This window comes from Triturus cristatus, chromosome 3_2, assembly GCF_964204655.1.
Source record: "Triturus cristatus chromosome 3_2, aTriCri1.1, whole genome shotgun sequence".
In the NCBI taxonomy this organism is placed as follows: Eukaryota; Metazoa; Chordata; class Amphibia; order Caudata; family Salamandridae; genus Triturus; species Triturus cristatus.
In genome coordinates, this window is record NC_140584.1 from 884,392,011 (window position 1) to 884,407,752 (window position 15,742).

Below are 15,742 nucleotides of genomic sequence, written 5' to 3' on the forward strand. Positions count from 1 at the left end.
TAAATACTAAATTTAGGGGTGTTACAGGTAGGTAATGGGCAACGGGAGGGGGGCAGGAGCCTGTCCCTGGTTGGCTGGGTCCCCCCATCCTCAAGATGGCGGAGACTTGATGTTGTGCTTCACCTCGCCTCCCCCACCTTAAGGGTGGAGTTTGCAGAGATGGGCACACCTCTCTTCCTCACTTGTTTCTCCCGCCCAAAGTGGAGGGGGAGGAGGGGGGAGAGAAAGAGAACCAGTGGGGACTCACAAAGGCGGCATGCCTTTGAAGCTTCTCCTTCGTGAACCCTGCACATCCTGGGGGAGGAGGCCTGGTACCTTGTCCCAGGATGTGCATTGTTTCAGGCCCCCGAGAGCAGCAGGCTCTCGACCCAGGGGTTAAGAAACCTGTCTGGTGGTGGCAGCCTGCGCAGGTCAGTCAGGTCACTTGTACTTAGTCGTTTTTCAGGGGCATCTCTAGGATGCCCTCTGTGGTGCATTTTACATTAAATCCACACTGATGCCAGTGTGGGATTTAATGTGCTGAGAAGTTTGATACCCAGTCTTCAGTGTAGCCATTATGGTGCTGTGGAGTTCGTAATGACAACCTCCCAGCACCATATACTCTTAATGGCAGCACTGCACTTACAGGGCCCAGGAATGGACTTGGGCATTGTAGGGGTACAGGGCACCTGTACCCTCACCACTGGCATAGGGCACCCAGCTAGAGGGGTGATTGATGTATGCCAGGGCAGTGTTTTGTGGGCATGGCACACAGGGATGTGTGCCATGTCGACTCTGTAGGAAAGTGGATATCTGACTATGGTTACCCCCAACTTTTTGCCTAGTGTCTAGCTGGTTTTTCGACTTAGTTGGCCTGAGATCCTGCCATTCAGGGTCTCAGGCTGTCTGCTCTCTCTGTAAAATGGACTCCATGTACCCTAGGTACATACACAATTGGTAAGGATCACCTTATTGGACCCTGTACAGTGTACCCTAGGTACCCAGGGCATAGGTGTACCCTAGGCCTCCCAGGGGCTGCAGCATGTATTATGCCACCCCTGGTCTGGCCTTCCAATCAGACACAACTGGCTGATCACTCAGCTGGGGCAAGGTCGTGTAATCACCCCTTGCTTAGATATAGTATGCCTATATCTACCCTTATATATAGACACATGTGTACCTATCAGTCACTCCTATGGCAGGCCTTAACAATCCTGGAGGCAGAGTGCTTGGTAACATGTGAGATGGTGCTCTAGCATGAGCTGAGCCTGTCTGCAGCTTTCGGAACCATGTCCTTATAGCTGTTCTATGATATAGCCTACCATATACTCTTAAAGTGCCTTATAATCTTAAACGGTTATGGTACCTATGGTTTGGCTTTATCAAAACATGTCGTGTAAGGTGTCTAACACTTTGGAATAATACCCCCATACCATTTCTGGTGATGAGGATATTATTCCTTCCTTCTAGAGGGAGAGACATGTTAAAATCCTACTTTGCTGTTTATCTCTAACCAAAGCCTCAGCATCACAAAATGGATGCTGCTGCCACAGACACAAGTCTGACCTCCTGCTGCTGGGAGTGATCCCAGCCAGGGAGGCCTGGACAATAGGTTTCCTGCTTGGGGAGGTGCTAGCACCTCCCCAGACAGCCTTTAGTGTATTGGGGCAGGGTGGGCTGAAAGGAATGAGACATGCCTGGGGCACACAAGGTGTTCCTTGCATAGTCCAGTTCAAACCGGCGCTGGGGCACTCCAGCCCCAGCTCTGGCGCGAAACTGGACAAAGGGAAGTGGGTGTAACCACCCCCTCCCAGGTCCCACCCATAAGGCGTGACCTAGCAGGTATCCCAGCCCCCCAGATTAGTATAAGAGTGGGAGTTGGGCCTCAAGACTTTAGATTATCCTGAACCTGCAAAACTGAACAGAAACTCTGGACCTTCGACATTCGACGAAAGAAGAAGACTGAAGAATCTCCCTTGTAGCCAAGGAGTGGCTACCCTGTGCAAACAGGCACCATCAAGAGACTACCCTTTGCTTTGCGACCGTTCTACGAGGAACCGACTGCAGAGCCCGACCAGAGCCTTGATTTCCAGACTTCTCCGACCCTCATCCACATCTGCAGCAGAGCTGAGATCCGTGGAGGCGACGAGCGACGTGGGACCGGCTACCTGGGAAAAGTGGCTAGTAACTTACAGCGCAGCTTCTGAGGTACCCTCGAAGTTGTGCACCGGGGATTGAGAAGCCCCAACCCCAAGCACCATCTGCACCGAAGACCAGCCCCCCACACTCCACGAGTCCTGCGTGGGGCCCTTCAGCATTTTCCTGCTTGCCGCGTCTGTCCGGTTGCTTGCCCGCTGGCTAGTGGCCTTTGTGACGACGCTCCCTGAAATCTTCTGCGCTGGTTTGGCTCCTCCAGACTGGCTCCCGCTTCTCTGCAAAGAAGAAGCACCCCAGACCTTCCTGGTCTGCACCAGAAGCAAGTCCTTTGTTCTTCGTGGGTTCCGCTTGCCAAGGCTTGGTGAGTCCTAGTCCAACTTCGACGCCGCCGACAGCAAGAGCCTTCGTGGGACAGCTCGCCTCCTGGTCCTGGTCGTCCTCGACGCTTCCTGGTCCTCCTGGCTGCAGCGACAAGCTTCACCTTCACCTGCAACTCTTCACGACATCGCCTGGTTCCTTCCTGGTTCCACGTGGTCACTGGCTAGTGACCTTGACTCTGTCCCCTCTGCTTGCAGGTTTCTCCTCTTCTTGATCCCAGCCTTGGGATCCACCGGACACTCCCCCCTGACTGCCTGTCAGCATCTTTCTTCAGGCATCCATAGGAGTCGACGACGAAAACGACGCATCTTCACCCCTATGCACCCGCAGCCTGTGGGCTAGGTAACTTGGGTACTCCGGTGCTCATCAGGATAGTGACTATCCTAGTGTCTAGTTTTCAAGTCTCAACTTCCTAGCTACTCCGGAAGTGTCCTAAATCTATCTATTTCTAAACTGTAACATTGCTATTGACTTTTACGCATTACGCGTGAGTGTTTCCACTCTGCACACGAATCCCGTGGGCCTCCCACTTCCTAACTAACGCTAGTGTAGTGTAGCCCCAGCGATTCCCTAGGCCTAGGCCTATTCTATTTCCGTGACAGTGGTTCTTATACCACTTATTTAGTATATGGTTTGCGTGGCCCCTAGGGCCTAACTGTATTACTTACCTGTGTGACTTACTGTATGCATTAATAAGACTGTGTTGTACTTACCTCTAAACTCAAAGAGTGCTGAGGGTTTGCTTAGAATAAATACTTTATTTTATATATATATCTGTTGTGGTGTCCTTTCATTTGGTATTCAAGGGATTATATATGGTATCACAGCTGGCTTCACATGCCATTCAGAGTTTAGCCTAAGACTGCTCTTGTCCATGCTACCACTAGGATAGCTGGTCTATAAGGTTGACTTTACAACCAATCACCATAAGGGTATTTGGACTGATATAAGGTGTACACTATAACTAGTGACATCATACATCAGGCCAACTTCTCACAGACTCTTTATCTTGTTCTGTACCCAGACACTCAGCAAAGGCAGTGTGCGTGTGTGTGTGTCAGGGTACAGGGCCTCTAAGGGTAGCACAGTAAGTGCTGCAGTCCTTAGGGGCCTTCTCTGGTCACAGTTCCCTAGGTACCTATGGTACCATTTACCAGGGGCTGACATGTGGCCAGAGATGCCAATTGGGTTTAGGCTTCAATGCAGCTTTAGGGAAGGAACACAGGCCCTGGTTACCTGATTGGTAGGAGCCCAGGGCACACTCAGTCAAAGCACATCAGCAATTCAGCAAAAAGTCGGGGCATACCATGCAAGAAAGAGTGCACTTTCTCACATATCTGTTCAGCAGCAATGTTACACCTGGGGACCAGTTTAAATTTTGATTGATCTTCTCCCATTGGAGTACTGTGCAGGCCACTCCTCAGCTTCAAAGTGCGCTGTTCCTGCATCTCATTCCATGCCAGGTTGTGTGCCCCCAGGCTGCGAGTGCAAATGCAGTGATTTGTAAACTTGTACACCATGTGTTGTCCCAGACTTGCTGGCTACGTTCATCAGGCACCCCGGCAGGCCAAACAGGAATCAATGATGTTCAGTCCTGCCTTGGTCACCTTCACGCAGTGGGATACTGCTTTCTTTCTCCCCAAAAGGCAAATTCACAAGTGAATGCAAGTTAAACTATTGTAATTTTTCCCGAGTGAGTGAGAGTGTGTGTGTATACATATATATACATACACACACACACAACTATATATATATATATATATATATATATATATATATATATATATATATATATATATATATATATACATACACACACATCCTTTTAGATCTAAACACTATTTCCATTTCAGTCCATCTAGGAACTTAAAGATCCCTGTAAAACGTAGTCCAGTTAGACAAGTTGGTGCTATTTACGTGTCTTGGGAATTTAGTTTCTCATAAGTGGCTTGCTGAGATCACTTCATAAAAAGCACCATAAGGGATACAATTAATCACTCACACTCAATATTTCCTGATCCTGAACTTGCAATACAAAAATCCTAGTTGTCTATATAAAGAAAAATATCCGTGAGAGTGTGCATAAACAGCCAATTCAGCCCATACCTACCCACACATACAGCTCATCAAACCCCCCTATTTCACAAGTGAGAAAATCTTAGAAAGAATGTACCTTCCATTGGGGCAGACACTGGGGTGTCTCTGACTGGCATGCCATGCTTTAGATTGCCTTCCATAGCATCATAGGTTCTCTTCATGTTCATTTCATGAGGTGTCCGAGGACTCCTGGTGCCTTCCCTTGTGTTTTTGATGGCTGGTGAATAGGAAAAAATTAGGCAAAGCAAACGAGGAAAAAAAAACACGAGAGAAGTTTCCTGCATTGATGAGCCTTAGAAACTTGTTCAGTTCTCATCAAATGGTACTTTTGTGTATATATATATGTATTCTCGATGCTTCCATGCCCATGGAGGCTTAAGTGAACGTTACCATACATATTTTGCATTAGATTCTACCTCCCCAAACAAAAAAAGTCTAGTCAATGCACAGATCTGTCTGAATTTCTATGGAGAGTTAATTGATGACCAACCAGTATTTTGTTCATAAATGCACCTGAAATACTGTCATATTAATTCACATTTAGTAGCCAGTCAGGGTAATTTCCATTGAAACATAGGTGGCTCAAATATTTTCCAACATTTCTGCTCTAGCTCTCACAAAAAGCCTCCTTCCTTTCTTTCCGCCTTTCATTGTATAACAATTACTCAGATTTTGCTTCACTGCTGCACAGGGTAATGTCTATAAAGCAAATTGGAGTACTTTCTCAAGGAGATGACTAGAATTCTAACAAATCACAATTACAAAACTACTTATAAAGGCTGAAAAGTTAACAATAAATAAATGACTGAGTTGCAAGCTAGGGATCCTACTTACAGCAACAAACAAGCTAATTACCTACGGTAACACTTTTTCTGGTGGATACAGTATCTACCTGCAGGTTCTTCACCTTTTGAATATCCCAATGCACCAGTATTCCAACCAAAATTGACAGCTCTCCCACGAGGACATCAAAATGCCCATGACTCCGCACGCAGCTCTGAGTGATGTAATTGGAGCCATTAGAAGCCCTCATTGGCGTGCTGTCAGATTCCACCCATTTTTTTCCCGTGCCTTTGGGGCAGATGGGTGAAACCAACATCACAAATGTAATTACATATTCCCAAGTATAACATCATAGATAGATGTATATATGACATGTGCAAAGAATACATAATATCCTAATAGATTTCTGTTTCGTATATTCAGACAAGCAACAGGGAGGCGGGTGGGTAGGTCAGTGAGAAATCCACAGATAGACACTGTATCCACCAGAACAATCATTACTGAAGGTAAGTAAGGAACATGATACTTACCAGAATGCATCTGTTCTTGGCATGTAAAGCTGCAGATCTACACACTATGCATAGATCCATCTGGTGTTGGGCCCGGATGTTTTCACTTGTTTTTGTCCTGGAAAGTCTTTGGAAGTCACGAGGTAGGTGACTCTTCCTTAGGATCATGGTGCGCATGGGCATCGGCTCCATCCTCAGATTGTTTTTCACCAGCAGGGGAAAGATGGAGCTTTGTAAGAAATAGGAAGATGCCCTTGTATGCTGTATCCAAATAAGATAAAACTCGAACAGATAAAGGAAGCCAGAGAGGCGTGTGTAGATCTGCAGCTCTACATGCCAAGAACAGATGCATACTGGTAAGTAGCATATTCCGTTCGAGGCATATGAGCTGCAGATTACACACTATGCATAGATTGTACAGCAGTCCCATTCCTTAGCGGAGGCCACCAGTATCTGTTGCAGTAGTCTAAAATAGGGTTTTGAGTACAGCTTGGCCCACACTAGCTTGTTTTGATTGCACATCTACACAATAGTGTTTTGTGAACGTGTGGGGTGTAGACCATGTAGCTGCTTTGCAGATGTCATCTAATGGAATGTTCCTTAAAAATTCCATAGAAGCCCCTATTTTTCTTGTAGAGTGGGCTCTAGGAGGAACAGTTAAAGTATGTTTTGCTTTGTGGTAGCAAATTTGTATGAATTTAACAATCCATCTGGCTATCCCAGACTTTGATATGGGATTGCCTTTGTGTGGTGGTGAGAAAGAAACGAAAAGTTGTTTAGTTTTTCGAAAAGGTTGTGTTCTCTCAATGTAATAGAGCAATGCTCTTTTAACATCTATAGTATGAAGAACTCTTTCTGCGACTGTGTGTGGCTGCGAGAAGAATACGGACAACACTACAGATTGATTAAGGTGGAAGGGAGAAATGACTTTAGGGTAGGAATTTCGGATTAGCTGGGAGAATAACCTTATTGTGATGGATTTGTAAAATGGTACCGGACTAGTTAGTGCTTGTAGCTCACTAACTCTTCTTAGAGAAGTTATGGCCACTTGGAAAGCAACCTTCCATGTTAAGAATTGTAGCTCATATTTACTTAGAGATTCAAAGGGAGATCCCATTAGTCTTGTGAGAACGATATTTAAATTCCACACAGGTAAGGGTGGAACTCTGGGAGGAATTATCCTTTTGAGTCCTTCCATAAAGGCTTTGATGGAAGGTACCCTGAATGGTGATAAATGTCTATTTTGTAGATATGTTGCAATGGCAGCAAGGTGTGGCCTAATAGACGTATAGGCTAAGTTGCACCTTTGTAGGTGTAGCAGGTAGCTTATGATGTGTTGGATAGACACATCTAGGGGATTGATGTTATTGTTATGTCAATATATCACAAATCATTTCCACTTGGCTGCGTAGCAGGCTCTAGTGGTAGGGCGTCTTGCTTCCTTAATGACGTTCATACAGTCCGGAGGAAGGTAACCAAATTCTCAGATTTCAGAAGCCAGATCGCAAGGTTGAGCTGAGCTGGGTCCGGGTGTCTGATCTCTCCACGGTTCTGGGTTAAGAGGCGTGGTGAGAGGTGTAATCTTTGGTGTGGAACTACTGACCGTTCCAGTAATGTGGTGTACCACAGTTGTCTGGCCCAAGTTGGAGCAACTGGAATGAGAGTCAGTGAGTGTTGCCGTAGTTTGCGCACCACCAGTGGTATGAGTGGGAGAGGCGGAAAGGCGGACGCAAATCTGCCTGACTAGTTCATCCATAGCGCATTTCCTTTGGACAACGGGTGTGGATATCTGGCGGCGAAGCTTGGGCATTTGGCGTTTTCGTGGGTGGTTGCCCCCACATTTGAAAGAATGGTTTGAAGAACTTGTGGATGGAGTTCACACTCGTGGATCTGTTGCGTTTGACGACTTAACAGATCGGCTATGGTGTTTTGGACTCCTGGGACATGTTGGGCTAGGAGAAAAATGTTCTGAGGTATAGCCCATCTCCCTATGTTCTGTGCTAGCTGAGAGAGCTGCAGAGTGTGTGTCCCGCCTTGTTTCTGTATGTAGTACATGGCTGTCATGTTGTCTGTGTGGACTAGGACAGTCTTGCCCGATATTTGCTTTTGAAATGCTTTTAAGGCTAGGAATATGGCCAGTAATTCCAGGTGATTGATGTGGAATAACTTTGGTTGAGGTGTCCACCTGCCCTGCATGGTGTGATGTAATCAGTGAGCTCCCCAGCCAGAGAGCGATGCGTCCCCTGTCGTGACAATTTGAGGAACTGGCTCTAGGAACAGTCCCCCTTTGGAAAGGTTTTCGGTGTTCCACCACTGCACAGAGCGAGGAGTGCGACCAACACCAGATCTGTTAGCTGACTGAGCCTGGTTCCATTGGCGTGCTAAGCACTCTTGTATGGGACACATCTGGAGTCTTGCGTGAGGCACTATGAATATGCAAGAGGCCATCATCCCTATGAGCTGCAGGAACACTCGAGCTGGAAGAGAGTGATGCAGCTGAAATTTGGGTAGGAGAGCGAGAATGCTTGCTATCCTGGTTGGACTGGGATAGGTTAGCGCTTTTGAGGCGTCTATTGTGGCGCCAAGGTACTGTTGCGTGTGAGAGTGTTGCAGATGAGACTTGGTGTGGTTTATTGTGAACCCCATGTCGTGGAGTAATTGGATAGTTGCGTGAGTGTGATGAACACACTGGTTGTATGAGTCAGTTGTCGAGGTATTGGAAGACGTGAATGTGTTGTCTCCTTAGATGGGCTGCGACTACTGCTAGGCAATTTGTGAATACCCGTGGTGCAGTTGTGACTACAATAGGGAGTACTTTGAATTGATAGTGCTTCCCGTCCACTACAAACCTGAGATATTTTCTGTGAGCTGCGTGAATGAGAATATGGAAATAGGCGTCCTTGAGATCTAAGGTAGCTAGGAAGTCACCCTGTGAAAGTGGAGGGAGGACTTGCTGAAGTGTGACCATGTGGAAATGGATTGATTGTATGTATAGGTTTAGTGGCCTGAGGTCTAGAATAGGTCTCAGAGAGCCGTCTTTGGTTGGTATAAGAAAATACAAGGAGTAAACTCCAGTTTTTTGTTGATGCAGGGGAACTAGTTCTATTGCACTTTTTTGTAGTAAGGAAATTACCTCTCGTTTCAGGAGTGACAAATGTTCTGCTGAGATTGGACGCTGTTTTGGTGGAATGTTTGGGGGGGGAGAGGTAAGTTTGAGACAGTAACCTGATTGCACTATTTGTCGCACCCACCTGTCTGTGGTGATTTTTTATCTTTTTTTTTTGCGGAGTTTTATATAGCGCGAACTTGACCCAAATCCAATCAGGTATCAGAGCGCTTTACATAGCACCAGTTACGTTACATGAGGACACACATTCATTCTTTGTTAGGCATGGGCAGATTAAGTGATTTGCCCAGAATCACAGGATGTTTAGCGTCATTACCGAGACACGAACCCAGTGGCCCCAGGTCCGAGGTCGAGCGCCCTAACCGTTAGGCCATCTCCTCCCCCGAAATGTTGATGTTGGTCCAGAGAGGAAGGAACTGTTGTAGTCTTCCCCCCGACAGGAGTGGAATGGTCCGGGGGAAGCGGAGGGAAGTCATTGGGCAGGGGTGGAGGCAGAGTGGGTGTTGTTCGTCTTGCCTCTGCCTTTCTTATTGTTACCTCTGTATCCTCCTCTCTGATAACCTCTGGTGACGGTGGATTGGGTGGGGTGGGAGCCTTGTAAGAGGTGAACCAGGTATCAGAAGAGTATCCCCTGGAGTTGCCCTTGTAGGATGAGCGACGAAAAGAACGTCTGGGAGCTTGCGATTGCAAGGCTCCCATTGATTTGGCTGTGTCTGTGTCCTTTTTCATCTTCTCAAGGGATGCATCAACATTAGGGCCAAAAAGGTGTTATTGGTCGAATGGTTGGTTGAGGATAGAGCTTTGCATCTCCGGTTTAAAACCGGAAATGCGTAGCCACGCGTGCCTGCGGAGAAGGACGCTTGTGTTTACTGCTCTGGATGCCGTATCTGTCACATCGAGAACGCACCGGATGGAGGTGTTGGTGATAATTTTAACCTCCTGTATGAGGTAGTTGGCCTTATGTATTTGTCCGGGAGGTGTTGGAGTAGGGACTCCAACTCATCATAGTGTGCCCTATTGTATCTGGCTAACAGGGCCTGAGTGTTTGCGATGCGACAAATGTTAGCTGCATGTGATGCTGTTCTTTTGCCAGAGGCGTCGAGGAATTTAGACTCTTTGTCGGGCGGAGCTGCATCACCTGATGTCTGCGAATTAGCCCTATTTCTAGCATTTGAGACCACCAAGGAGTCTAAATGAACAGGGCCCTTAATGTAAGCTGGGTCTGTAGGGGCAGCTTTGTATTATTTCTCAATTCTAGGATTGATGACTCTAGCCCCGACAGGGTCCTTAAATACTTCTGTAGCGTGTTTAATAACCCCTTTGAGCATGGGTAAAGTGGATGTGGACCATTGGGTGGTGTCAAAAGTGTCTATTAAAAAATCCTCTTCGACCGGTTCTGTATGTAGATCGACCCCGTGGTACCGGGCTGCCCGGTGTATCAGCTGATTAAAACCCATGGTGTCTTCTGGTGGGAAAGGCCTAGAGGGGTAGAGGTCATCTTGTGGGACATTAGGGACATCAGGCGTATTATAGTCATCCCAGGGGTCAGGGGAACCTGGTGGACTGGGGTCCCCTAGTGGCAGGTCGTTGTCACCGTCCCCTGTCTCATCATATGTGTCGTCATTGTCTACTGGTGTAGGGGATGGCGTAGGAGAACAAGGTGGTTGGAGAGGTGGAGGTGGAGAAGGGACCCTAAGAGGTGATGTGGCTATGTCCCTCTTTTTAGGTGGTGGAGCTGGTGCAGGAATGTCCAGTGGTCTTTTTCTGGAACTCAGTCAATTGATCAGTTTTAGGTTCTTTAGTTAGAGTTTTTTGTTGAGGGTCTGGTCGAAAAAGCTCTTCTGAAGAAGGTTGGGTGTTCGGTGCAGAGTGTGTTGGCATCGAGGGCTTTTTCGGCGCCGGCTCCGGAGCCGTTTTGGTCTTCGAGCCTTGTGGTTTACCAGTCTCTGTGTGCTTTTTCGGTGTCAATGCTTTTTTTGGCTCCGAAGAGTGTGAGTCCGAACTTTTGGGGTGTGGCTTCTTTGTCAGCTCAGAGTGTTTTTTCGGTGCCAGGGAGTCACTGCTTGGTGTCTTCGGTGCAGAGGGCTTTGGGGTGGAAGTAGCCGTCGGCCCGGAGGATGGGTGCGGCTTCTTTTTTGGTGCCAATGATTGGGCTCCGGCGCTGGTGGCAGGCAGACTCGAGCCCGAGTCGCCGGAAGGCTTGGTAGGCTTCTTTGCCGGGTTAGAGGACAGGGCATGGGAAGCAGTGTGTCGGTGTGCACCTGAGCCCGCAGGTGAAGGTGTGACCGAGGCTTTTGTTGTTATAGGGAGTGGGTCGGGGTCGACATCTCTACTTACGACCCGTTGAGCTGGAGTCACTTCTTCAACATCGGAGTCATCGGCTTCAGAGGCGCTGATGAGGCCTTCTTCAACCCGCTCCTCTGGCACATTGACGCCCTCTTGGAAGATGTCGTCGGGGATCGAACTCGACGAGCGAACCATGGTCCTTCGAGCTATACGATACCGGATGGTCTTCTTCGAGCGGAAAGGGGCACAAGCTAGGCAGTCTGTGGCCTCGTGCTCGGGAGAGAGGCAGAGGTTACACACCTCATGCAGATCAGTGTGGGGAAACTTCGACCCACATTGAGGACACTTTTTGAAAGGCGTCCTTTCCATGAGCCAGATGCCAAGGCTCAGGTCGGCCCGAAGGCCTTCTTCGATGACCGGAATCGAAGACTTGTAGAGATGCGCGCCGATTAGGGTCCGCGATCGAGACAATACCGTCGAAAGGGTGAAGGGTTGCGCGTCGAAACTGGAATCGTAACGGTTCCGAACTGGAGTGCGAGAAACACATCCAAGCCCGATGGCGGAAAAAAACAATCTGAGGATGCCCATGCGCACTATGATCCTAAGGATTAGTCACCTACCTCATGACTTCCAAAGATTTTCAGGACAAAAACAAGTGCAAACATCCGGGCCCAACAACAGATGGCGATCTATGCATAGTGTGTAATCTGCAGCTCATATGCCTCAAACCTTGTTCTTCTGATGGATACATCTGCGGATTCCTCACCTTTTAAATAGAATCCAACAGTCCCACACTCTGCGGTGGGTGCCTGTCTGCCTATACCAAAAAATCTTGCAAAACAGTATGCGCAAAGTGGCCATCCCGCCTGACTTTGAAGTCGAAGCAATAGTGCTTTGCATAAATGTGGAGGGAGGCCCAAGCTGCCGCTTTATGAGAGATGGCTCTGTATATACTATATCAAAGTCAGGTATAGTGTGCACAGAGTCCAGTGGAACCCCAAAGTTGGGCAAAGGAAATAGTAGACCGTATCTTACTCTCCATTTGTGGTAGTGTGGTCAAGCAGTAAGGCTTTATCAGAGGTTAGTGTTAAGCATTTGTTGTACACACAATCAGCAAATGATATCACACATTCAAAGACTGAACTTCAGACCAATTGATTTTGTATTAATATATTCTTTTAATTATTTTATTTCCTAGAACCAAGCAAGCCTGGCACAGGGAAGTGGTAGGTACTTTGCAATAATAATACAGTTTGTAAACCGTTTGTATTGCATTTATATATATACTTTTGGTTTGATTACAGTAGATCTACTAGCAATGCAATGCTTTGAAGGATTGTACATATACTTTGTATTGACTTTTTAGTAGAATGTCAAGTAGATTAATTTACAGATTACTTTTCTTCCACGGTGCAGACTACCTGGATACTGAACTGGGGCATTTACTGTAAACAGGTAAGTAAAAGCCTGTAAACAGGTAAGTAAAAGCGTTTGTTATTTGGTTACAGTTTTAAAGACTTATATAGAACTCCACACTTAAAAACCTTTCACAGAAAACCAGTCAATGTTATCCTAAGACGTAAAATAGGGTTATTGGCTCAAATGTAAGTATTCAGTTGCGGGAGTTGATATTCTGGGGGTAGACTCAGGGGTCCCCCAGGGTCAAGGATATACTCTTGTTACACCCTCAGCAGCACTAGGGCAGCTGGGTGCAGAGTGCTGAAGCCCAATGTTATCCAAAGTGGGGTAGGAGCCTCCGGTTGGTGGCTGCTTATGAGCAGGCCACAAGGTTGTGGGAGCAAAGCTCTTGGACTTAAGCTCAGGGCAAATGGGGAACAAGCCAGCACAAAAGGTGCACTCTCAGCGGCACTGGGGCGGCAGGGTGCAGAGTGTTGTTATGGCGTCGGGTGCCCTGTAGCTTTTAATAGGGAGTCTCCGGCTTGCAAACACACTGCAGGCTCGGGGACGAAGGTCTTCTGGGTGCGACCATAACTTGGAGTTAAGTTTGGATGCTGGGAGTTGGTTAGGCACTGTCGGTTGGGCCACCCAAGGCCGTGGTGCATCGGGTGCGGGGGTGCCTTTTAGGGTTGCATATTATTACCAGCTCCTGATCGCGGTTAGGGGAACCTTCCGGTTTGAGGCTGTAGGCGTCGGCTGGAGGCTTGAGGCAGGACAGGGATCACCGGATCTCGGGTCAGGATCGTCGGGGAGAACTCTGTGGTGTTCAGCCACTCAAACTCGGGCCCTGGGTTGCAGAGTGGGTCGCACCCAGACGACCTTTGTCCCCAAGCCTGCAGTGCCTTTGCAAACCGGGGGTTCCCATTGCAAACAACAGGGAGCCCAATGTCGAAACAGCACCCTGCACCCAGCGGCCACAGTGCCACTGAGGGTGCACCTTTGGAGCCAATTTGTTTCACCATTTGCCCTGAGCTAAAGTCCAGAAGCTTTGCTCCCACAACCACGTGGCCTGCTAGTCAGCAGCCACCAACCGAAGGCCCCCCATACCTCATTGGATAACATTGGGGCTCGGTACTCAGCACCCGGCCACCCTAGTGCCACTGAGGGTGTAACTAGAGTGCATCATTGACCTTGGGGGACCCCTGAGTCTAACCCCAGAACCACAACTCCCACTACCAAATACTTACCTCAAAACCGATAAAACTATTTTCCTACATAGGATAACATTGACAGTTTTTCTTGGAAAAGTTTCCAAATGTGGAGTTTGAAAACCTAAAGAAAAATCTTTAAAATTGCACTAACAAAAACGATTTTACTTACCTGTTTACAGTAAATGTCCCAGAGTAGTATCCAGGTATACTACTCTGAGTAAGAAAAGTAATCTCAAAAGTAACTTACCCATAATTTTACTGAAAAGCACATTCAAGTCTATGTACTGTATTTACAAAGTATTGCATTTTCTCTGAAACAATACTGTAAGCCAAAACAAAGTGCATATACAATTACAATTCAAACTGTTTACAAATGCATTACTACTGTAAAGTATTTATTACTTACCTGTGCCAGGCTTGCTTAGTTCTAGAAAATAAAATAACTAAAAGAATACGTCTTATGCAAAAACAATTGCTCTGAAGTTCAGTCTTTGAGTGAATGAATTCATTTGCTGACTGAGTGTGTACAAAAAATGCTTATTACTGTCCTCTGATTCTGCGTTACTGCTCAACCACACTACCACAAATAGAGAGTGAGATGCTATCTAACTTTACCTCTGCCTACCTTTGGGGTTCCACTGGACTCTGTGCATACTATACCTCACTGGTATAGTATATACAGAGCCAGCTTCCTAGAAGGGTTCTGAGGTCGAGGATAGGACAAAGGCCTCCGTCCTTCTTTGGAAAAAGAAAATAACGGGAATAACAACCACAGTCTATTTCTGGCCCGGAAACTCTCTCTATAGCTCCCTTGGCCAAGAGAGTTTTGACTTCCTTGAGGAGTAGAAGAAGGTGACCCTGCATCAGTCGACTGAACACTAGAGGCATAGTCGGAGGGGTAGTCTAGAAGGGGAGGGAGTAGCCCCTCGGACTATTTGCAACACCTTTCAAAGGTGAGGTTTAGTCAGTGATGGCATATTCGGCCACTGACTGGTCGTGAATTATCCTGGGGGATAGGACTAGGAAGGTGCGGTGAAGAAGGGGATTGTGGCTTGGCTTAACTTCTGGCCTCTCAACCCACGAGGTCAGGGTGAACCATGTCCACGGCCCCACAGAGGCTGCTGAGCTTGCGGGGCCCTCTGGCTGGAATAGGGTTGGCGTGGTTGGGAGCCCCTTACATAGCCACGAAAGGAGCCGAAAGGAGACATAGGCCGGGACGTTGTATTGAGGCCCAAGGACTTTGCACTAGCCTGCGAGTCCTCGAAACACTCAAGAACGGCATCTGCTTTGTCCCCTGAGAGACGGGAACAATCAAAAGGCATATCCATAAGGTTAGCTTGGACATCCCCCGAAAAAAAACAGATGTCCTCATCCACGCATGGTAACGTACAGCCACCGTCATGGAAGTCGCTCTACCCAGCGAGTCTGTCGTGTCCAAGCCACATTGTATGGCAAACTTTGCTGCATCTCTCCTGTGCGAAATCGCTTTGGAGAGTAGGATCCGGTCCTCCCCCAAAACCCTGGGCAGCACCTGTGCAACCGTTTCCCATATCGAATGGAAAAAACAGCCCAAAAGGCCTGCAGTGTTCAACGAACGCAATAGACTGGCAGAAGAAAACATTTTCATTCCAAAGCTCTCCAGTCTGTTGGATTCCCAGTCCGGAGGTGCAGAAGGGGAACGTGCAACAGGAGCTGGAAGCTTGAACCACCAAGCTTTGTGGGATGGGCGGTGAGGAAAACTGTGTCGCCCGGTGCAGGGCAATCGTCCCATTCACAGGAGCCCAGAAGGATGTCTGTTAAGGCCTCACTGAAAGCCA

General features: G+C 47.6%; 1 protein-coding gene across 33 annotated transcripts in view; it reads right to left on the reverse strand.

Annotated features, from left to right (window-relative positions):
• Positions 1-15,742, reverse strand: part of NCOR1 (nuclear receptor corepressor 1) — a 1,832,391-nt gene that overhangs the window by 654,099 nt on the left and 1,162,550 nt on the right. For all 33 annotated transcript variants that reach the window (XM_085649294.1, XM_085649293.1, XM_085649281.1 and 30 more), the window contains one exon: positions 4,688-4,828. In XM_085649294.1, the coding sequence (XP_085505420.1) occupies positions 4,688-4,828 (141 nt within the window). The remainder of the gene's footprint in view (positions 1-4,687; positions 4,829-15,742) is intronic.